Here is a 23568-nt window from a genome sequence, read left to right as displayed (position 1 = left end):
ACACCCCGAAAGGCGCCTCCCCGGCCAGGCCCCGCCCCTTCCTCCGCGAAGCCCCGCCTCTTCGCACCGACACCCTCACCCCCCCCTCCGGGCCCGCCCCTTCCTCCCGCGGACCCCGCCCCTCCCCGACCATGCCGCGCGCGCCCAGGTGCAGAGCGGTGCGCGCCCTGCTGCGTGGCCGCTACCGCGAGGTGCTGCCCTTGGCTGCCTTCATGCGGCGCCTGGGGCCCCAAGGCCGGCGGCTCGTGCGGCGCGGGGACCCGGCGGCCTTCCGCGCGCTGGTGGCCCAGTGCCTGGTGTGCGTGCCCTGGGACGCGCGGCCGGCCCCCGTCGGCCCGTCCTTCCGCCAGGTGGGCTGCCCTGGGGACCCCGCTCGGGCCTGCCGGGGTGGGAGAGGGAGGGCTGCGCGCTCAGGCCCCGGGGCGCCTCCGTCCCCAGCACCTCAGGACCCCTCCACCCCGCAGGTGTCCTGCCTCAAGGAGCTGGTGGCCAGGGTGGTGCAGAGGCTCTGCGAACGCGGCGCCAGGAACGTGCTGGCGTTCGGCTTCGCCCTGCTGGACGGGGCCCGCGGCGGGCCGCCAGTGGCCTTCACGACCAGCGTGCGCAGCTACCTGCCCAACACGGTAACCGAGACCCTGCGCGGCAGCGGCGCCTGGGGGCTGCTGCTGCGCCGTGTGGGCGACGATGTGCTCGCCCACCTGCTGACGCGCTGCGCGCTCTACCTTCTGGTGGCCCCGAGTTGCGCCTATCAGGTGTGCGGGCCGCCGCTCTACGACCTCTGTGCCCCTGCCGCCACTCGGCCCCTCGCCTCCTCCGGCCACCGGCCTGGGACCCGGATGGACCTCAGACCCACGCGCCAGGCCCGAGACGCGGGCGCGAGGCGGCGTCGGGGCGGCGGCGGGAGCAGCCCGCCTCTAGCCAAGAGGCCCAGGCGCGACGTGACCCCAGAGCCGGAGCGGGGGCCACACAGGCCCTCTTCCCGGGCCCCCCCGGGCAGGGCCCACGGGCTGAGTGGCGGCGAACCTGGCGCAGTGACATCTGCCAGGGCCGCCGCGGAGGCCAACTCCGGGGAGGGAGGGCCCCCTGGGACTCGGCTCACCTCCGCAGGCGCACAGCTGTCTCGGCCCCGGGGCTTGCCCCTATCACACCTATCACACCCCGAGACCAAGCACTTCCTCTACTGCCCGGGAGGCAAGGAGCGGCTGCGCCCCTCCTTCCTGCTCAGTGCCCTGCAGCCTAGCCTGACAGGGGCCCGGACTCTCCTGGAGGCCATCTTTCTGGGCTCGAAGTCTCCGCGGCCAGGCGCTGCCCGCAGGACTCGCCGCCTGCCCTCTCGCTACTGGCGGATGCGGCCCCTGTTCCGAGAGCTGCTTGCCAACCACGCCCGGTGCCCCTACGACGCGCTCCTCAGGACGCACTGCCCGCTTCGAGCCCCGGCCCCTGCGGAGGGGTCTAGCGGCCGGGCCGGCGGGGGGGCGGGCGGCTGCGCCCTGGGGCGGCCCCCGGGAGCCCCCGGACGCCTGCTCCGGCTTCTCCGGCAGCACAGCAGCCCCTGGCAGGTGTACGCTTTCCTGCGGGCCTGCCTGTGCAGGCTCGTGCCCGCTGGACTCTGGGGCTCCGGGCACAACCGGCGCCGCTTCTTGAGGAACGTGAAGAAGTTCGTCTCCCTGGGGAAGCACGCTAAGCTCTCGCTGCAGGAGCTGACCTGGAGGATGCGGGTGCAGGACTGTGCCTGGCTGCGCGGGAGCCCAGGTGAGGAGCCCGGGCGGGCAGGTGCCTGCTGGACCCCTCCCAGCCTTCCCGCACAGGGGGTTCCTGCCTGAGGTGGGCGGTCCACCTGACTCCACCTCGGACCCCCTCCCGGCCTGTTTGCGTGCACCTTCGAGGTTCTGACGGACTCAGGCAGGCCCTGGGTGCCAGGGACGAGCAGTGATCAGATGTGGCACACACGCGGGCAGGGCTATGGCAACAGACGGAAGTGTCCAGAAGCTCTCACGAGCGTACCTGCACGTTGTTCGTCGTCCTTTTTGACTTCAAGGTTTAGCACCTTGAACCGGTGCCGCACGGATAGGAGTGGCCGCTGGGATGAGAGCCCGCTCCTCTGGGGGCGGGAGATGAGGCTCCAGGGTTTCCACACACATCCGCTCAGCCAGCATGCGGGTCCCAACGCCACGGCGGGGCTGGCAGAGGGGGATGGGGCCCCAGCCCCATCTTTTGGAACAAGGGGGTCCCCGGGGAGCAGCGGGGTGCTCTCCTGCCTCAGGGAAGTGGGCTGCCTGCGGGGCCTTGACCCTGAAGCTGGGCCCGCGGCCTCCCTCCCGCTTTCGTTGTCTGGGTTTGATGTTGAGTTTTCTCCGGTCCAGCCACCATCCGGCCCCCTGCTGGCCAGCACCCTCCTCCTCGGCGCACCGGTGCCCGGAGTGCCAGGGACCAGCCAGGACAGACCGGGTGTCTGCCACTTGGCCTCCCCCGAGCTCCCGGACGTCTAGATCGAAGAAGACCGCGGAGGTTGGCAGCTGGGCTGTATGTCGCAGGCTCCGGTGGTGGGGAGGGCTGGGCATCTCCAAAGACCTCCCTTCCAGTGGCCTCTGCCGGGGGCAGTTCCCCAGAGGCTCTGGGGCCAGCTGATGGCAGGCAGCCAGGGCGACCTTCTGATAAGTTGGGTTTGTAAGTTGTTTTTTTTTAAACTGTGGGAGAACGACACACAGCAGCGGCCTGTTCTCCCGACAAATAACTACACAGGAGACACTGCCGAGCGTAAGCGTGCTGTCACACGGCAGATCTCTAGAACGTTCTCGCCTGACGTGCTGATGTATCCATAACCAGCGGCTCCCTGCCCCGTGCCACGCGGATGGGCCTCGAAGGGTCCGGCACCCTCGGACAAGCCCCACAGGGCTTGCGCTCTCGGGCCGTGGCTCACTTTGTGGAAAGGGTTGAGTTCTGTGGCTCTGTCCCAGCGTCACACGAGGTCTGCCGTGCCTCTGTGCACGGCACACGGAAGGGGGCTGGTGCTCCCCTGGGCGGGGGGGGGGGCCGAGCCCCTGCACCTCCCTGTGTCCCTGCACCCTCGAGCTGTGGCTCTGGCCATCTGCTCCTTCCCAAGGCTGTCGTCGCACCAGTTGCCCACCGGGCCGGATACGCGATGCAGGGACAGCCTTGGTCTCTAAGCTCCGCTCTGGCGGTCGTGTCTTCTCACCCCCCGCACCCCCCCTCCCCACTGCTGGAGCACCCCTTCCTCTGTGCAGGTGCTCAGTTCGCAGCCCCCGGGCTCCCTTGCCTCTGTCAAGCCAGCCCTGACCATTGTCCTGCCTATTGACTCCCGTCAGAAACCTGGTCCCCATCCCTGGTGGCCAGACGGCCGGGCTGTCCACGTCTGCCCCCGGGTGTTGCTGGACGTCACACGGTGGATTCCTGGTGGAGACTCTGGAGGCGCCTCAGCACCTCCCACTCACCGCCTGTTCCCCGGAACCTACCATGGGCTGGCGGCTGCCCTTGTCTCCTTACCCTGGGCTCACGTGGCTCTTGTAGGCTGTGCTTTGCTCCCGTCATCCCGTCCCGTTGACTTCTCTGTGACCACGCGATGCCTTTTCCTAACTGTGGGTGGGAGTGTGCCCCCCCCCCCCCCCCCCCCCCCGCCGCCGGGGCCCCTTTGACCCTTGGAGTAGAAAATGCTGTCTCAGGGCCTCACTGGCTCAGCTGGGTCTCTGGGGGCCGCATCCCACCTTCCCCCGGGGCCACCCGGACTCCCTTCCTAGCTTCTCAGGGGTGAGCGGCTGTGATTCCCTCCTGGCTGTGCCTTAGCTGCGCCCCAGGTTTCCACGTGACGTATCGTGTTCCCATTTCAATCTTCTCCATCAGCCAGTTATTCAGCTGCTTGTTACTGGTTTTATTGACAACAGGAGCTGTGCAGCAGTGTGTGTGTTAGACCCATTTCTCTGAAGCTGTGCAGACACGTGTTCCGTGTGCAGGCATGTGTTGTGTGTGCAGACGTGTGTTCCGTGTGCAGACGTGTGTTGTGTGTGGAGACAGGTGTCCCGTGTGCAGGCGTGTGTTCCGTGGGCAGCTGGTCGCCTGCGGCAGGTTGCGGTGCTTGTGCCCCAGGCGTCTCCCTCCCCGAGGGGAGGCGCTGACGGGGGTGTGGGCGTCCTCGGGGGTGGGCTTGTAAGTTTTATCAGGTGGGAGCACATTTCAGAATCCTGATGTCCCTGACGATCGCCTCCGAGTGCCTGTTCCCTTGAAGTGTGTGTTCGTGCCTGCAGGGCGCCCGCTGACTCTCTCTGGGAGGGTGCTTGCCTCGTGCACACTTCTGATCCGATGCAGCCCGTGCCTGGCCCTCCCACGGCCTCGTGGTTTGGCTCAGACCAGCAGCACGAGCCGGACTGTTCATCCTCCCTGCCGTCCAGCCTGGTCATCTCTGCCACTGGCCTGCAGGCTCTCGTGTCTTTCCCGTGACCACAGTTGAGCCTGGATGCCCCCCCTTTCTTCCCGATCTGGCCGCCTTTCCCACGCGGGTCCTCCTTCCCGTTCTGCCCCCGTGCTCTGCGTCTTCTCGGTGTCCCTCCCCCTGAGCAGCACAAGGGCCTAACTCCCACCTCGGTGTCCCCACTGCCTTAGTTCTGTCCCAAGCTGGGGGTCGTGGTGTGCTCTGTGGTCAGTGTGGGCGAGCTTTGTCCCCTGCCCTGCCCTCTTTCACCGTTCTGTCCTCTGTCCCAGACCAGCTTCTGGACCCCCTTTCTTCTCCTTTACGGTTTCTTCTGTGTCAGTTATTGGTGGTGAAGCCCCCAGCCGTATACATGCCACCGCCTCTCACCCTGTGAGACCTACTCGTGACGTTTCTGGGTGCACGTCCCCTGCTGTGCGTCCCACAGGGTGGGGGGCCCTGGTTCATGTCCCTGGGCCCCTGGCGTGCGTCCCAAGGAGGGAAGGGGGCCCCGGTGTGCGTCCCCAGCCCCATGTGAGTGTTCACGGCCCCACAGCGTCTGGCAGCCCTTAGCTCCTGTGTGGCCACCTCTGCTTGTCTGAACCTTCGCAGGTTCAGCCTGGGAAACCGCAGGCATTTCTGGGTCCTGCTGCGGCTGGTGATGCCGCTTAGTGTCCGTGCGTCACCGTGTGGAGAGCACGTCTCTGCTTCTCCGTCACCCTGCTTGTAAGCCAGGACTGATGATGGCGCCTCGTCATCTCTGGCCGGTAGAAACGTAACGGGGGCACGGGTAACTTCGGCTTTCTGGTAGCCACGTTACAAAGTAAACAAGGAGAGGTGAAGCTAATCTACTGACGTCTTTTTTTTTTATTTATTTAAAAAAAAATTTTTTTAACGTTTATTTATTTTTGAGACAGAGAGAGACAGAGCATGAACGGGAGAGGGTCAGAGAGAGGGAGACACAGAATCTGAAAGAGGCTCCAGGCTCTGAGCTGTCAGCACAGAGCCCGACGCGGGGCTCGAACTCACGGACCGCGAGATCATGACCTGAGCGGAAGTCAGACGCTCAACTGACTGAGCCACCCAGGCGCCCCTACTGACATCTTTTCTTAAAGCCCAGCGTGCCCAGAACATTCTCCCCTCGGCACATGATCGCGAGAAGCATCATTACTGACGCGCGCCCCTCCTCTGGCTGCGTCCCCGGCCCCCCGCCCCCTTTCAAGCAGCCAGTGGTGGCCGCCACGGGCAGTGCCAGCGAGGGGAGCTCACCGGGCGCGAGGCTGAGGCCGGGTTCTGTGCCTTTTCCCGTTTCAGGGGCCCGCTGCGTCCCAGCTGCCGAACACCGCCGCAGAGAGGAGGTCCTGGCCAAGCTCCTGTGCTGGTTGATGGGCACCTACGTGGTTGAGCTGCTCAAGTCCTTTTTTTACGTCACGGAAACCACATTTCAGAAGAACCGGCTCTTCTTCTACCGGAAGAGCATCTGGAGCCAGTTGCAGACCATGGGAATCAGGTGTCTTAGTCAGCGTCACTCGGTCGTGTCTTGTCCGGTCCGTGCAGATGGGAGTCCCGAGTCCTGCCCACCCAGCGGGCTCCGGGCTCCCTGTGGGCCCCTTGTTGGGGGAGCCACGCTGGGCACAGACTCCTGGCACCAGCCCCCTCCCGCCGCCGCTTACCTGTGGAGTCAGAGTTTGGGCCAGCCGGGCTCTGGGGTCTCAAAAGCAGAAGTGTGTGCCGAGTGGAAACAACCGTACGGACAGGTTGTCGGCTCACCCCTGGCACACGGCTCAGATTCTGTTTTAGTTCACACAGAATAAATGGGACTGTGTCACAAGTTGGTAAAACCTGGCCTATTTGACAACGTATCTGGGGGAAGTGTCTGGGGACGCAGTAAGCTCCCGCTTGAGTGGCCTCCAAGTGGCTGCTACGTCTGTCTCCGTTGCCCAGAGGCTGTTTTACGTAAAGGACTGAAGGATTGCGGTGAACGTAGACTGGACGGGATCCGGTCAGGGGATGGCGTGACTGGTGGAAACCCGAGCCCTGCGTCTCTGCAGCCTGGCCGACGTGCCCAGCGTCCTCTCGGGCCTTGGCAAGGAGCCTAATGGCGGGACCAGGGGTGCTGAGCCGTGTCTGGCATGTGGGTCGAGCCCACGACCTGAGTCGAGATGTCTTCTGCGCAGGAGGCTGGGCCGGAGTCCCCTGAGCCATGTGGCGCTGGGGCCCGTGTCCCCCTGTGTCTGGAAGAGGGTCTGGAGGCCTTTATCGTAGGTTTGAGTTAATAGACAGCACGGCCTATTTAATAACTTAAATATTTCCTGGTACCAGACCCAAAGCAGCCATTGAGGCTTCTTGCGGGGACTGTGGAAACCATCCCCCTGCCCCGGGGGGCATGTGACTACCACGGTGGGCTGGGCAGGACACCAGCCCAGGGAGCACCTGCCCCTGCCTGTGGGTGGTTCTGGGGGAAAGGGTGACGGTCACAGGTGACGAGCCGGCAGGTCCACAGAGAGATGATTCTCTTCCCCTGTGGGGGCCACACCAGTCACCGCCTCCCCCTACCCTTGCCCCAAATTCCCGCCTGGTCCCAGCCTGTGCCACGGGGGGCTCTGCGCTGGAAGGAAGCAGGTGTCCTGGCACCCTCGGTGGGAGGGTGCTCCAGCAGGCAGCCGGCCACGGCCACAGCCACAGCGTCCTGGGTTGCTGGGCGCCTGACTGTGCCAACGTGTGAGCACTGGTGCTCTCTGCCAGGCTTGCCCACCCTGGGCTCTGGCAGGGCTGTGGAGCCGTATCCCACGAGGTTCTCTGTTTCAGACAACACTTCAATAGTGTGCATCTCCGAGAACTGTCAGAAGCAGAGGTCAGGAGACACCGGGAAGCCAGACCCACTCTGCTGACATCCAAACTCCGCTTCCTCCCCAAGCCCAGTGGGCTTCGGCCAATCGTGAACATGGACTACGTTGTGGGAGCCAGAACGTTCCGCAGAGACAAGAAGGTCATCGCTATTGTTTCACTTCTAAGCAAAGTGCATTTAAACCCCAGCTTGGTTTTGAGGCCGACAGGAGGCCCAGAGAGGGGCCTGTGGCATTGCCAGATCCACGGAGGGCAGAGCACCACGGGTGGGCCGTCCATCCAGGTGTGGAGAAGGAGCTCAGTGGCAGGCCTGTCTTAGGAGACGCCCAAGGTGTCCCCCCGCCCCCCCTCTGTGGCCGGGGGCTCAGCAGGTGAAGGGTGAGCCCTGTCACCAGCCGCAGTTTGTATACATAGTTTCCAGGGTCGTGGGACAGGTCCCGGGGAGGCCCCAGGGGCCGGGGGTGGGGCATGGTGGGATCGGCCACCCGGCCCTTCTGGGCGCTGGGTGGGTGAGGGGACGTGCAGAGGCAGGGAGCCGCCTCCTCTCTGGGGGCCCGGTAGGTGGGGGCGGGGAGGTCCGACCCGGGCCCCCTTTCGCCTGGAGTTCTCTGATGATGCTGCCCGTGTCCCTGGCTGGCCCCACAGGTCCGGCATCTCACCTCGCAAGTGAAGAACCTGTTCAGTGTGCTGAACTACGAGCGGGCCCGGCGGCCCGGCCTCCTGGGGGCCTCTGTGCTGGGCATGGACGACATCCACAGGGCCTGGCGTAGCTTCGTGCTGCGCGTGCGGGCTCAGGACCCAGCGCCCCAGCTGTACTTTGTCAAGGTGGGCACCTGGCTCCGGTCCCGCCGTACCAGAGGGAGAGCCGGCCGGGGACACGAGGCCCGTGGGAGCGGCCCCCCCCACCAGCTGGCCCTGCACCGTGGGCTCTGGCCAGGGGGTGGGAGCGGCTGGCCTTCAGGCCCCTGCGTTCGCCCCAGCGAGGCGCCCCTCGGCGGAGCCACGTCACGTCTCGGGGAACCTGGAAGGACGCGGGCCTCCCCTGGGGTGCCGAGTCTGGGGGCCACGGGACAGGTGTGTGCGGGGGCAGTGGGGCTGTCGGTGGGCGTCGGGGTCTCTTACCTGGGTCTGCTGACGGCAGGACCTGGGAACCCCGGGGGCCGGGTGAGCACACGAGCAGCTGTAAACAGACGCCTCCGTTCCCACGCAGGTGGACGTGACGGGGGCCTACGACGCCCTCCCTCAGGACAAGCTGGTGGAGGTGATTGCCAACGTGATCAGGCCTCAAGAAAACACGTACTGCGTGCGCCAGTATGCAGTGGTCCAGAGAACCGCCCAGGGGCACGTCCGCAAGTCCTTCAAAAGACACGTAAGACCCAGAGGGGTGTGCGTTCCACACCGAGGGTGTCTGTGGTGCGGGTGTTTCTTCCCAGGCCCCTGTGCTCACCGGGGAGCCCCCTCCTCCCACCACTGCCCCCTGTGCTCACCTGGCTTCCTCCCTCCAGGCCCCGGGTGGCAGCTGCGGGCTGTGGTCATTGCCCCTGTGCAGCCGGGGCAAGCCCCTCGGGCACCTAGCACTGAGGGTTGGTAGGACTCCGGAGGGAATCACGGCATTGGCTCATTTCTCTGAAGTCCCTCCTCCCTGGACCTGCCCCCGTCCATCCTGGCTGCTTAGGTGGCCCCGGACCCCGACCGCCATCCGCTCGGGCTCCACCTGCCACGACAGGGGTCTCGGGAAGGTGGGCTGCCCCCCAAAGACTGGACCCCCAGCGGCTTCCTTCGGCATGGCCTCAGTTGTCGGGGGGTGACCAAGGGGCTGTTCTGCGGTCTGTGGCCGTGACCCGCTCCCGGGGCCGTTCCCAACCTCCACTGTCAGACGGCGCCTGCCTGCCCCTCATTGCGACTAGGTCTCCCGGCCCCCGGGGGGTGTGCACCCGTCTCACGCCCCCTCCTCTTTGCCTGCAGGTGTCCACCTTCGTGGACCTCCAGCCTTACATGAGACAGTTCGTGGAGCATCTACAGGAGACAAGCTCCCTGAGGGATGCCGTGGTCATCGAGCAGGTGGGGGTCAGGCACGCAGCTCGCTGCCGGCGTGGGGCGTGGACGTGGCTGAGGCCGCCGTCCGGCCGGAGGAGCCCCCAGGGCAGCCTCTTCGTGAACCACACTGCCAGAGGCTTGCAGCTGCCTGTGGCTGCCTGTCTCCCTTTCCCACCTGGCCAGGTTCTCTGCTGCAGTCCAGTTTGCCAGACGTCCTTCCCCTCAGCTTTGACCAAGGCTGAGGGAACAGGTGCCCCCTTCCTTGGGACAAGTCGGATTTGCTCTATAGCCCCACCTGGGATCGACCACCTAGCGGGAACCCGTTTTTCCTGCGTGTAAGCAGGGGCTGTTCCTGAGTGCGGGGCCCTCGGTGACGGACCAGCCCACGCAGCACCAGTTATCAGGGACAAGCTGGCCCCCCCACTGAGGCTCTGACGTCCCGGCCCCTTCTCCCCAGCTGGGGCCCCACCGGGTGATGCAGGTCACCCCGTGGCGCGTGCCGTCTGGGCCTGCGAGGCTGGAGCCCGGCCGGGGCCACGGGCCACCCGGAGCAGCGTCCGGCACGGTGCGCCTGCCTGTGTGCGTCACGCGCCCTCGCCCGCCCGTGTCTCCCTTTGTTCCCCCAGAGCTCCTCTCTGAACGAGACTGGCCACAGCCTTTTCCACCTCTTCCTGCGCCTGGTGCACAACCACGTCATCAGGATCGGGGGCAAGTAAGTCGGGTCCTTGGCACCTTCCCGTCCTGTGAAACCCTCTGTGCTGGGTGGGGTCACGGTCCGGACAGGCGCTGTGGCCACTCGGCCGGCACAGCAGAAGCGAGGCTCCCGGGGTTCCAGAAGCCCTTTGGCGTTTAAATGCTGGTAGATAATTTTTCTGTCTGTGCAAACAAGACTTAGCTTCCCTGGGTAAGCAATTGTACGAGGACCCCAGGGTGCGTCTGCTGAGAGCAGGTCCTGGGGGTTCAGGCTCACAGCCAAGGTCGTTGGAGGTCAGCCTGGAGGGTGGGCACCTTCCGTGGGACCATGCCCTGTGCACTAAGGGTGGGAAGCTTTTTGGGAGGGGCTGTTATGTTATGAATGACCGTAGTTCTTATTAAAACGTAACTACGTGAGGAGGATAAGCCAGCATCTTCCTGAAAAGCACCCTCACAAGTGCACAGCAAGGTGAGCCTTGACGAAGGAAGTGCACCTGCTCGTGCATGTAAGTGGCACCGAGGTCAGAAGGGGACTTTCTCCGTGGACAGGGCCACACCCGTGACACCCACTTGCTGTCTGCTCTGATCTTTACGAAAAGGGTCGAGCCCCTTGTGGCCGTCGCACGTGTGAACAGACCTCGGTTCACACGCCCCCGGGTCTGCGTGCCTGCGTGTCCGCGGGATGCACGGGAGGCCCGCCGTGGCCTGCTGCCACCCGCCGCTACCCACGTCCCATCCCCCAGGTCCTACGTGCAGTGTCAGGGGATCCCCCAGGGCTCCATCCTGTCCACTCTGCTCTGCAGCCTGTGCTACGGGGACATGGAGAGCAGGCTGTTTTCCGGGATCCAGCAGGACGGGTACGGGTCCCCTTTGTGTGTGTGTGTGTGTGTGTGTGTGTGTGTGTGTGTGTGGTCCTGCCTCCAGCCGCCTCGTGTCTCGGGTCCTCTTGACGCGGACGGGGCCACCCTCTCGTCTTTGTGTCGGGTCACGTGGTGGGCAGCAAGCAGGTCGTGAACACAGGCTCATAAGCGGCTGCGAATGCGGCCAAGGCTCGGGCTCCCACCGGAGCCGCACCCTGGCCCCAGAGCCCGGCCGCCGCCCAGCCTCCCCCCCCCTCGCCCCGCCCCACCCGAGGTGCGAGCCTTGAGTCAGGTTCTCTGGAGAGAGTTACTTCGTTCCCGTCCTGGTGAACCCCGACACGGGGGTACCCCGCTGCAGTGCTGGGCGGTCCTCTCGTAGGGTGCTCCTGCGTCTGGTGGACGACTTCCTGCTGGTCACGCCTCACCTGGCGCAAGCCCAAGCCTTTCTCAGGTAGGGGCGCTGCCCGTGTCCCACGGCACGGCTGTGGCTCATGAGCCCTCGCCGACTTGACGGGCGGAGTAGTAGTAATTCTCGCCTGGCGGCCGTGCCTCCCAAGTGCCCCAGCCTCGGGCGAACGGCACACTGTGCGTCCCGGCTGTCCTGAGAGCCAGGCGGCAGCCACGCTCGCTGAGCCTCGAGGGGGCTGGAGCCTCGGGCGTGGCGGCAGGCTGTGCGTGCTGCTGTGGGTGGGGGGGAGCGGGCTTGGGTGGCCAGGCGGGCGGGGACTGTGTCCCCGGAGGCCCCCTGCAAGTCAGGGTGTGTGCTGTTCTGGGCAGACAGCAGAGGGGCAGGGACACCCCCGATGGGGCTGTGCCACACACGGAGGGAACAGAGGTGAGGGCTGCACCTGCCCATACGGCTCCTGGGGCATCTTTCTCTCTGCAGGCCACGTGGGAGGGACAGCGGGTTCAACGGTGCTCAGAGGCCTGGGACCACGTAGGGGGCTGGCTCATTTCTGCAGAGTGAACATGTGGGGGGCTGGCTCATTTCTCCAGAGTGAAGTCTCAAGTTTGGGGTCCTTGCCTTGGGAAGGGCATCCCCAGCACTGCCCCTCCGGGGGCCCCAGGAATCCGGGGCTGATTTTCAAGTGTGCTTTTCCAGAGAAGGAGAAGATCGTTAAACCCAGGGGCGTTTGCTCTGGTCACTCTGCTATCGTTGGACAGAGGCATCTGGGCAGCGTCCCTGCACCCCGAGCCTGCCCACAGGGGTTCCCGGCAGCCCGGGGCAGGATTCCCACAAATGTGCACTCCTCAGAGTTCAGCCCAATGACAAATTCGTTCTAAGAGCTCCTTAGCCACACGTGGCCAGTGGCTGCCTGGGGGTTCAGCACGGGGTCCTGCTGCCATCACAGAAAGTTCTAGGGATGACGCTACAGGCAGGTGGCTCAGTGTATGTCGGGGTTCCACCCAGGATGCAGACCACTTGGGGCAGATATCCTGTGTCCAGGGGGAGATTTTTGAGGATTCATTCAGCCCTGGCACCGGCGTGGGTGGGCCTGGAGGCCGGAGGTCCACGGGGCAGGCGCTGGGGCTGTGGTCTCAGGAAGACGCTCCCTCCTTGGTTCACCCATCCTGTGTGTCAGGCGCTTCCTGATGCAGAGCCCGCCCATGGCAGACAGTCACTTCCTTTAAAACTGGCATATTACAGTTGTGGACCTTGCCAGCCGCCCCTGTGACACAGTGACCTGTAGCTGTACATGTGGACGCGGCTGGCTGTCCCCAAGAGGGTTTCAGCCCCTGAGCTCTGCCTGCCCCCCGGGCCCCGCCTCCCCCACGGTCAGCTGGTCCCGCGCTGACAGCCCACCTGGGACCTGGGGCCTGGGACCTGGGGCCAGGGTCGTCTGGTGTCTGCTCGTCCCCCAGGTTTCAGCCTCAGCCCTTCCCCGGCCCAGCCAGCCCGCTCTGGGCGCTGGCCTCGCTCACCCAGAAGCCTGTGGGGACGGGCCCCTGGAGTCAGAGCAGGGCCCTGCCTGGCTTCCTCGGGCACCTCGCTGGGGCCTGCAGACCCCCTCCGGGTGGCTGATGCGGCCTCTCTGCCCCAGGACCCTGGTCGGCGGTGTTCCTGAGTACGGCTGCACAGCCAACTTGCAGAAGACGGCAGTGAACTTCCCCGTGGACACCGGCGCCCCCGGCAGTGCGGCCCCCCCTCCAGCTGCCCGCCCACTGCCTGTTCCCCTGGTGCGGTTTGCTGCTGGACACGCGGACCCTGGAGGTGTTCTGCGACTACTCCAGGTGCGTGTGACGCAGGTCGGCGCTCCCCGTTCCTGCCTCCGTGTGACCCCGAGAGCCCAGGCCAGCGGTGCCCAGCTTCAGAGGGCGCGGTGGGCGCTCGCCAGGTGAGCGGCTTCCTGGGCTTGTTCTTGGCAACAGGAATTTGTGCGGCAGACTTGGGGGTCGCCAGTGTGTTCCGCGGGGACCTGCTGGGCACAGGTCTCTTTAGGACCAGGGCACGCGCCGTTAACGGCCACCGTGGCCTCGCTGGGTCGCCTTTACCCCTCGGGAGCGGGGCCGTGGAGCGTGGGGGCTGCTCTGGACACAATACTGTGGCACCTCAGGCTGCCGGGAAAATTACCACGGGCAGGGCCGCTAAACCAGGTGTTCATGCACTCACATCCCGGAGGCCGTGAGCCTGGGATCCAGGTGCGGGTGGGCTGGTTTCTCCTGAGGTCTCTCTCCCTGGTGTGGAGACGGCCGTGGTCCCCCTCGGACCTCCTGCCCCCCGTGTTCGAGGGTCACTGGTGTCTTTTTCTTCCTCTAAGGACATCGGTCCTGTTGGATCTGGGCCTATGGCCCTAGCCTTAATCACTTCTTTTTTTTTTTTTTTTTTTTTTTTATTTATTTTTGGGACAGAGAGAGACAGAGCATGAACGGGGGAGGGGCAGAGAGAGAGGGAGACACAGAATCGGAAACAGGCTCCAGGCTCCGAGCCATCAGCCCAGAGCCTGACGCGGGGCTCGAACTCACAGACCGCGAGATCGTGACCTGGCTGAAGTCGGACGCTTAACCGACTGCGCCACCCAGGCGCCCCAACCTTAATCACTTCTTAAAGACACTGGGGTCGCGTGGGTTAGGGCTGCCACACATGGATTTTGGGGACACAGTTGAACCCCTAACAGCCAGCTTCCCTGAGCCCGCGAGCTCCCAGGCTGAGCTCAGGCTTGGCGCGGACACAGACAGACTCAGGATGGATGTGGATGCACGAATCTGCCTTTTTACGAATAAAAAGTACAGATTGCAGATTCCAAGGCAGTGGGGCATGGCGGGCCTTCCGCTTTGCTGTGTTGGTGACCAGCTGTCCCGGCTTGAACAGTCCCGGTCACACTCGGTCCCGTTTTAGGGGTGCTCTCTGGGGAGAAGCAGGTGCAGACGCTCCCCGCTGCCTCAGCCCTGCTGCCCCCGCCCCTCGCTCCGGCCCTCATCCGTGCTCCGTCCGGGGGGGCCCTGGCCTCTCCCCCTCCCCCCGCGCCCCTGTCTTTGGTTGTTCCCGGCTTCCGGCCCTCCCTTGCCGTCTGGGCCCCATCACGCTGCCCGGCTCTCTGTGCCCCAACCACACCACTTGGTCATAAACTGCACGCCAGTTTCCTGCTCCCCAAGAAGCTATGGCCATTTTGGGGACAGCATCCCATCCGGGGACTGTCCCTGGGTAAGGACGATGCCCCAGAGCAGGTGGGTGTCGCCGGGCAGCTCTGCTCCCGCAGGCCCTGTCAGCAGGTGCCCGTTCACGAAAGCGGCCCCAAAGGCCCAGCCGCGGAGGCAGAGGCGCCTGGGAACCCGCGACGGCACTCGAAGCAAGGGCTCCACGGGCCGAGGAGGAGGGTGAGCGCCGTTTTGGGAGGGACAGTGACAACGCAGACCTCCCAGTCTTCCCCGAACCCCAGATCAGGCGAGGTGGGGGGGTGGGGGGGTTCCGGGCCGTCATACCCGGTGACAGGCGAGTTCGCCTTGGTGCGGCGGGTGGAGCCAGGGTGACTTTATGTCTGGGCGAGTCGGCCCCAGCCCTGCCACCTGGCGCCCAGGAGACAAAACAGCAGACCCAGCGCAGCACGTGGGTGGAGGCCATCCTACCTGGTGCCGGGGGCGAGGGTGGGGCGTGCAGCCTGGGTGGGCCTCAGGCCAGAGGGAGGCGGGGAGCGGCTCTGAGCACCTGTGAGCAGGGAAGGGAAGCCACCTCGCAGCCACGTGTCCTCGCTGAACCCGATGTCTGGGGCCCACAGCTGCGTCTTGGGCATGTCCTTCGGGGGCGGGTTAGGGACCGGCCCCGGTCACCCAGCGTCGCAGGGAGCGGGATTCGAACACGGGCCCGGCTCCAGCACTCTCGCTTCCGTGCACCGAGCTCTGCACGGGTGGACACGGGGGCTTGTAGCAGACGGCAGCAAGAGGCCACGGTAGCCACCCGGCACGGAGCAGAGGGCGGCGGTCCTGAGTGCGGTCGGCCGGGACCAGCCCGTGGAGGTGCTGGCGGAAGGCTCTGCCCACCCACCTAGGGCGCTCAGGCCCCGTCCGTCCCTCGGGCCCCTCGGCAGTGCTGTGGCTAGCCTCGTGGGCACATTCCTGAGGGTGGGGCAAACTGGACCGACTTTTCTGGAAAGCAGTAAGTTCACATCATGGTCCTTGAAGCGTTCATACATTTTCCTGGTAACTGCACATCCAGAAACCCGTCTTCCAGAAAAAAATTCCTGGATGTTGTCAGAGATCTCACCTGACCGTTTGGGCTGCGTGACTCAGCACAGCCAACAGCGAAACGACCTAAATCGTGGCCGTGTAGGTGTTGATGCCTCACCAAGAAGAAACCTTATTCTGCCATTAGAATTGCTGTCAAGAGGCACCCGGTGGCTCAGTCAACTAAGCATCTGGTTCTTGATTTCAACTCAGGTCACGATTCCAGGGTCCTGGGTCCGAGCCCTGAGTCAGGCTCTGCGCTGACGGCACGGAGTCAGCTTGGGATTCTGTCCCCCTCTCTCTTTCTGAAAATGTATAGACGTTTTTAAAAAATTGCTGTCAAATAACATTTAATAAGACGAGAACTCAGACTCGAGACAAGTGTGTCCCAAGCTGGTACTAAGGAACACGTCCCAGGACACATGTCACGCGGGTCAAGGGCTCATTTTGGGGGCCCGGATGCAGGGAGGCGGTGTGGCTGGAATGCCCACAGGTGTCACTGCTGCCGAGTGGGTGACTTTCCTCCCACTGCCCGTGTCCTCCACATTTCCCACCTTGAGACCACGTTAGAGGGGTCAGGCTGTCTGTGGGGCGACCTCCTCCTCCGAGAAGCCCTCGGGGCTGTCGGAAGGCACCAGGCTGTGGCCTCAAGGCCCCAGCTGCCCGGCTGAGCCTGACGAGACCCCAGCCAGCCTGGACCCTCTCCCAGGAAGGCGCGTGCTTGCGTGTGGTCAATGCGTTGGTCGAGTCGCACAGATCTTGCTGGTGCCATGTGCCGTTTGTCAATAACAAACACGTAAATGCCCCGCACCGTGACCCAGATGCCTGTGGTGCGTGGGTGCCCCACCCCGTCTGAGTCCTCGTGCCGTCTCCCACTGCCACTGGCCCTGGCTTCACACGCGGGCGGGGCCGGGTGCGGGCGGGCCGACTGCGCGCCTGGCGTGCGCGGAGGGCTGGGGTCTCGGGGGCCCCCCGCTCCGGAGTCTCGGGCCCCGCTCTCGAGTCTCAGGGGCTCCCCTCTGTGCCGCAGTTACGCCCAGACCTCCATTCGCTCGAGCCTGACCTTCAGCCAGGGCACCAGGCCCGGGAGGAACATGCGTCGCAAGCTGCTCGCGGTCATGCGGCTGAAGTGCTGTGCTGTGTTTCTGGATCTGCAGGTGAGCCCGCGGCCGGGGGCACCAGCAGGTGCCCGAGCTCAGCCCGGCCCGCTGAGAGCTACGCGTGTTAAATACATGAGTGTGTGTGTGTGCGAGTGTGAACATACGGGTGTGAATGCCCTGAGTCCCGCCTGGGCCCCTCGTCCTGGGCACCTGGGTCCCTCCCCACGGAGGGGTGGGCGTCCGAGGCCTTGGGGCTCAGGCTCTAGAGCCACTGGGCGCTCACGGCCTGTCCCTCCCTGACTGTCCTTCCCTCCAGCAGCCCCTGCCACCGTGGCAGGGCGCGGCCGCCCAGGCCACTTCCTTCTGCCTCCATTTGACCTGGTGACAGAAATTGACGTTCCGGAGGCATTTGCAATGTTTTTCTTTCTTTGTGACCCAGGTAAACAGCATCCACACGGTTTATACAAACATTTACAAGATTTTCTTGCTGCAGGCCTACAGGTGGGTTCACCAGCCACACCACCACATGCCACAGGACCCTTTGTGCCCTGGGCCTCCCTCGGCCTGGAGCACGCCCTACCCTCCGGGTCCCAGTATCTGCAGAGTTTTCAGTCGCACACGCTTTGGCTTCGTGCATGTGCACGGATGCTTCTCAGTGTGGGAAGTGCCTGTGTCACCAGGCAGTGAGGGGTGGCCAGCGTGGCCTGGGGTGTCCCCACTCCTGTGTCCTGACCCAGGACCTCGCAGGGGCCTCGGGTCTCAGGATCAGGCCAGTACAGGTGAGGGTCCACAGCTCTCTGATGTCCCCCGGAAATGGGTGGTGGGACGTGGCTCCCGAAGAGCCCAGCGGTTATTCTCGCCCCACTGATCATGTGCGTCTGGAACATTCTCCATCCCTGGGAGCTTCCAGGTCGTCCTGCTGAGAACGGGGACGTGGCTGGGCAGTCGTGGATCCCTTCCGTGCCTGTGCTTTTCTGAGTCGTGGGGCGGGGGGGGGACGTTTCCCCCTTCAGGCTATGTCGATGCCTCAGGTCACATCACCGGCCCTGGCCTCAGGGTCGCAAAGTCGGGCTTTGCTTCAGCTCAGGGGAGCAGGCAGCCTCTACTCACAGTCAGGACAGACGGGTGTGTGCACCGTGGGGCCAGACAGGGGCCGAGCATCAGTGTAGAGCCCCCCAGAGTCCGCGTTAGCTGGTTGTGTATTTGTTGTGGAACGAGGCAACTGTCTCACGGGAACTGGGCACGGCTGGGTGGCTGGGTTTCCTCCCAGAAACCCCCTCCAGGCCCCAGAGCACCTGTGCCCCTTACGGCCGTGGGGGCGGAGACTGCCCGGCGTTCATCCACCGTCATGTCCCGGGAAGGCCTCGCTCAGGGCTCCTGTCCTGTGCTCTGTGGTGGTAATGCTGCCTTTCCCTGCGTCTTCCAAACCCCCTGCCTCTGCTCTCGTGGGCGAGCTGCCTCGAGGTCTCTGACAACGTGCTCGCTATAAGCATGAAGGTCCCCCCATCCCCCCCCGCCCCACCACACACAGCTAAAGACCGAGGTGGACACACCCTTGCTTTGCAGCCTTCCTGCAAGGGCAGGCCAGTTCCCCGGCCAGCTCCACGCCCCGGTGGCCAGGTCATGTGTACCTCAAGGAGGGGCCCCACTCTCGTGTCCCCACTTGTGGACCTGTTCCTCGTGAGCCCAGGGACACCTGCCCACCAGGGAACATATTCAAATCCTGGGTTCAGGCGAGGCACCCTCGGCAGCTCTGTGCTCCTCGTGAGGGCGCATGCGGCCCCAGACGGCGGGTACCCAGAGCTACTGGCTTCTCTGGCCACATGCAGAAGCATCAGCCGTTTCCAAATACAGAGGCTGTGGCAGGTGGGAGGCCCTAAGAACACCACCCTTTCTGGGGCGGGAATGTGGAAATGTGAGGCTGGCCGGTGATGAGTGGGCGAGGCCGTGTGTGTCCACATGGCCCTTGGGGCAGGACCCTGTCGTGCAGTGTCCGACCGGAACCCTCGGGCTCAGCTCCTTTCACAGCTGAGGGTGGGCGTCGGGCTGGAGGCGCTGGGAGAGCAGCGTCCACTCAGGAGGGGTTCTCCACCTGCAGAACGTGCTCCCCCCCCAGTGCCCTCCCCCAGGGCTCCAGGGACCGCGCTCCCCCCCAGGTCCCTCCCCCAGGGCTCCAGGCACCGTGCTCCCCTCTAGGGCTCTCCCCCAGGACTCCAGGGAATGTGCTCCCCCCCAGCGCCCTCTCCCAGGGCTCCAGGGACCGCGCTCCCCCCCAGGTCCCTCCCCCAGGGCTCCAGGGACCATGCTCCCCTCTAGGGCTCTCCCCCAGGGCTCCAGGGGACGTGCTCCCCCCCAGGGCCCTCTCCCAGGGCTCCAGGGACCACGCTCCCCCCCAGCGCACTCCCCCAGGGCTTCAGGCACCGTGCTCCCCCCAGCGCACTCCCCCAGGGCTCCAGGGACCGTGCTTCCCCCAGGGCTCCAGGGGACGTGCTCCCCCCCAGGGCCCTCTCCCAGGGCTCCAGGGACCGTGCTCCCCCCAGCGCACTCCCCCAGGGCTCCAGGGACCGTGCTCCCCCCAGGACCCTCCCCCAGGGCTCCAGGGACCGTGCTCCCTCCAGGGCCCTCCCCCAGGGCTCCAGGGACCGTGCTCCCCTCCCCTGACCCTGGGACGTTTGTGCCTTCCAAACCCAGCTCTGGTTCCCGCAGGTGGGAAGCATTTTGCACACCAACATGGTTGCCACACCTGTGAAGACAGGTTACTGGCGGGGCGACGCGCGCGCAGAAGGGGCCCAGGTGGTCAGTGAGCACCTGGCGAGGCCTTGTCGTGTGGTCGGCCGCGTGCACGTGCATCCACGCACACACATGCCCGTACACGTGCCTGCCGGCGGGGCACGCGTGCACACGCACGTTCCAGCCAGGGGACGCCGCGCTGACCGGTGTCCCTCACTCAGGTTCCACGCGTGCGTGCTCCAGTTTCCGTTCAACCAGCCGGTGAGGAAGAACCCCTCCTTTTTCCTCCGTGTCATCGCGGACACCGCGTCGCGCTGCTACTCCCTCCTGAAAGCCAAGAACACAGGTGTGCGCAGTGAGCCGGCGCGGCTGGCGGGTTCGGGGGGGTCACTCGGGGTGCCGGCAAAGCCCAGGCTGCTCGCCCGCCTGCTTCCGATCCCGGGCGCCGTGTGCTCCAGGAGCCCCCGTGCCGCACCTGCCGCCAGCGGAGTCGTCGGGGAGGGGGGGGGACTTAGGGAGGCCGGCTCGTGCCGCCTGCAGATGCGGTGGCCTTTGCCGACGGCGCACTGGCCTCTCGCCCGCCCTCTGCCCGAGGGCAGCGGTCCTGTGTGCTGGGAGTGTGACGGTCATTCCTGGCCTCCTGGTCGGCACCTCCGTCAGGCCCGGGCGCGTTCACGCCTCTCCCCGGCCACTTGCGCAAAGGCGGGCCAGGGGTCGGCAGGGGGCCGGCCCTCGCACCGGCTGCCCATCCCAGGGGAACGTGAGGGGCGCCCACGTGGGCCGCTGGCCCGCCTCTGCCTGGGGCTCCCCGTCTGCAGCTCGGCCTTCCTCCGGGCACCCCCAAGGATGGTCTCCGCTCCCCGTGGCCTCTCCAGAAGGTTCTGGTCCGTCTGCAGCCCACGCCGAGCCGTGTCCCCAGGGTCCTTGCTGTTTCAGTTCTGTGCAAGTTTCTTCGGAAAAGTGGAAGGAAGCATTTCAGCCATCAGGGTCCCTGGTGCTTGTGTTGGGGCTGTCCTTGAAACAAAATCACCTGTTTGACCCCTGGCCTCTGCCCCTGCTCCTGGGCTCGGGGTGGCAGGCAGGGACCCCAGCTGGCATCGGGAGCATCACAGGGGAAGAGGGCGGGCAGGGCCTCAGCGGTCCCTGTGTCTCTCCCCCCACCCCCCAGGGCTGTCCCTAGGGGCCAAGGGCGCCTCCGGCCCGTTTCCTTCCGAGGCCGCCCGGTGGCTCTGCCTGCACGCCTTCCTGCTCAAGCTGGCTCGTCACAGCGGCACCTACAGGTGTCTTCTGGGACCGCTCCGGGCGGGTGAGTGGCACAGCGAGCGCCAGCCCCTGGGGCGCCCCGCTGGGCAGGCACAGGGCCCTGTCCTCCCATGTGCTTGCATGGGCAGCGTGGCCCCTCCACGTCTCACTGGTGGTGGCTGGGTCTGGAGCCCAGGTGATGGGGTTCAGGTGTCCCGGGTTGCAGGCTCTTTCTCACCGCAGGACCTGGACACCCACCGGCCACCCCACCTCTCCACACCTCCTGTCCGTGGGGAGAGGCCCCCCTCCCTCCACAAGGGAGTCCCCCAGGCCCCGCCCCGACACTGGCACAGGGCCCCCAGCAACAAGTCTTTCCCAAACGCCCCTCTTGCCCACCCCACCTGGTGCCCAGAGCCTGGCCTGTGCACACAGACCGTGCCTGCCTGGCCTTCAGCGGAGTCCCGAGGCCGGGGGTTGGGGAAGGCGTTTCTTCCAGGCCGGTCTGATTTCACTTGTCCCTTACAGCCAAAGCACAGCTGCGTCGGCAGCTCCCGAGGGTCACCCTGGATGCCCTGGAGGCAGCAGCCTCCCCGGGCCTGCCCGCAGACTTCAGGACCATCTTGGACTGATGGCCCGTCCTCCCGGCAGGCCGGGGCGGGCTCCACGTGGCTCCACGTCACGGGTGGGGGGGGCCAGCTGACCATGCACCGCTGGCCAGGCCGGTGCCCGTGTCCTTGTGGAAGAGAGCCCACCCACCACCAGCTAGTGATTGGGGTCCTGTCCCTCAGCTGCTGACCAAAGGAGGGGGCAGGTGGGAGAACCTGGCTGGGGCGTCAGGCCGTCTGAATAGAGCACGTCCCGACCTTTGTCATGCCCCCATCGCACCCCTGCTGTGGGGCAGCCCCAGTCTGGAGTGCGGGCGCAGAGAGGCGTGTGGGGTGCTCGGCGGTGGATGTGGGCTCCTTCCCTGACCTGCGTCCAGATGCATGCCCCATCGAGCTTTCTTCCTCAGAAGCCAAGGGCCCAGTCAGCTGTTTGAGACCCATCCCTGCCCCTACCTGTGACCTTGCCCTGCCCCTCCCACCATGCGCCGGCCTCCTGGAGCCTGAGTGTCTGGCACGCCCTGTCCACGGCCACCCCCACTTCCGGACTCTTCCCTGATGGCCCTTGCTCAGCACACGGTGGCCCCAGGTTATCCTGGGGGTGCTCCTCTGCGTGGCCTCCTACCTCTGCACCTGCCACCTCCCCTGTGACTCCTGGGGGCCACGGGAAGAACACTCAGCCCTTGTTCTCATAGGTTTAAATGTTCCCACGTTTGCATTAAAGCACACACTGTGTGAGGTATCCATGCCGTTCTCTGTAATTACAGAGACTTACACTTGTGCCCCTGCATGATGTGCGGGGTCCTTGGCCTGGTGGGGGTCCCAGGGGGCTTCTGGGGCAGGGATGTGGAAGTGGGGAGGGGGAAGGGGCGCCTCCCTGGGGCAGGTGCGGCTGGGTAGGGAAGGCCCCAGCCCAGCACGCACCCCGTCTTCAGCCGGCTCTGGCCGCACCGTGGGCCCTGGAAGGGGGGGTGGGCCTGTGCCCAGGACACCGGGACTTCCAAGCACATTTCTCCTCTGGCCGCTAGCTTCGGCGTCCACATGATCGGCGCCTTCCGGAGGGTTCCTCGGAGTGGACAGCGGGGGCATGATACGGGGGCTTGGGGGGTGGGTGGTAGCCCACTGCCCTGCATCCAGCCCTGTGTTCTGGACCTGGGCCAGTGGATGTGCCTGTCCTCCTGCCCTCGTCTGTCCCCTCTGTCACTCTCCCATTTGCACATCCTGACTGCCGTGGGGCTCCTTAGTTCATGTACGGTCACATCTGTTTAGCTGGACTGTCCATGCTGGTGTAGAGCGGACCGTCGGCCAGCAGCACGGGGGCCTGGGAACAGGTGTCCTGCGTATGGCTCTGCAGGCTGGGCTGCCTGAGCGGGGTCCCCGAGGGTGAGAACTTCACAGGGGATCCTGCTCACACACCTGCGGGCCTCCCTGGCTGGACAGCAGCAGGGTGCCCCAGACAACCTTTTGGGGGAGGCAGAGCAGTTAGAGGTAACCCTTGGAGGTGAGGTGGCAGATGTCCTGGGGGTGTGACTGCACACAGGCATTCCCCACCCCAACTTTCTGATTCAGCAAATCTGGGGAAGGCCTGGGATTTGCACCTTTATGGAGTTCTAAATGAGGCTGGTCCCATGGGGGACCCCATGCTGAGAACCACTTCAGGGTGGACGGGGCCATCTTTTAAGCAGTGAGTGGCCCCCGGGGCAGAGCAGGCAGTGTGGCTCCAAGGTCAGGGTTAGGAGTTTGGAGGTGTGTAGAGGGCAAGGTCATGGGGGACGCAGCTGAGGCCATCGGGGAAGTGACCAGAGGTCCTGGAGAGGCCTCATAGAAAGTAGAGGGTCAGGAGCCCCGCCCCGGCCCCTTGGCCTCCCTGGTCAGACCCTCACCCAATAGGCCACCCCGGGCTCACAACCCCTGGGAGGTGCCCCAGGAAAGGATGTGCTGTCCTTGGGGCTGTGGGCTTTCTCAGGGTGCCCTGCTTCCCATCCATTAAGGATGAGCCCACGTGTTGGAGACACTCGCGTGCCCTTGCAGACCACCAGGTGGGGGCTGTGCTGTGCATGTGGGGCTATGCAGGGTGCTGGACAAACATCCTTGAACAGATGGAAAAAGCTGGAAGGATTGCGCAGAGGGTGGCTCAAAGGGGGTATAGCCTGTGAAGAAAGGGCCCCACCAGGGAGCTGGCTCTCTGCCCTGTCCCCCGCAGCAGTGGGAATACCCGTAAACGAGCAGTTCCCAAGGCTTTCTTCCAGGGTGTCCCTGATGGGGCCACATGACAGATGTGGTGGGATACCATCAACTGGACCTTGGACGGGGTCGGTGCTAATGCAGCCCAAGTTATCCAGGCGCGAATGTGTCTCATGTTGGGGTTTATGGATATT

At 65.1% G+C, this 23568-nt stretch overlaps 1 protein-coding gene across 1 annotated transcript; it reads left to right on the top strand.

Moving 5' to 3' along the window:
* Positions 1-120: 120 nt before the first annotated feature.
* TERT (telomerase reverse transcriptase) lies at positions 121-21932 on the top strand. Its single transcript, XM_053906847.1, is given in 17 exon segments — positions 121-350; positions 465-1752; positions 5735-5930; positions 7229-7409; positions 7913-8092; positions 8478-8636; positions 9233-9328; positions 9931-10016; positions 10741-10854; positions 11237-11308; positions 12900-12999; positions 13001-13089; positions 16547-16673; positions 17056-17117; positions 19568-19692; positions 20515-20652; positions 21114-21932. Coding segments are annotated over 17 exon segments (3336 nt in total). The 5' UTR covers positions 121-131; the 3' UTR covers positions 21218-21932.
* The last annotated feature ends 1636 nt before the right edge of the window (positions 21933-23568 follow it).

The sequence above is a fragment of the Panthera pardus genome, unplaced genomic scaffold (genome assembly GCF_024362965.1).
Source record: "Panthera pardus isolate Hobbes unplaced genomic scaffold, ASM2436296v1 HiC_scaffold_2, whole genome shotgun sequence".
Classification (NCBI taxonomy): domain Eukaryota; kingdom Metazoa; phylum Chordata; class Mammalia; order Carnivora; family Felidae; genus Panthera; species Panthera pardus.
Note: the sequence above shows the minus strand (reverse complement) of the source record. Positions and strands in the feature narration are given on the sequence as shown.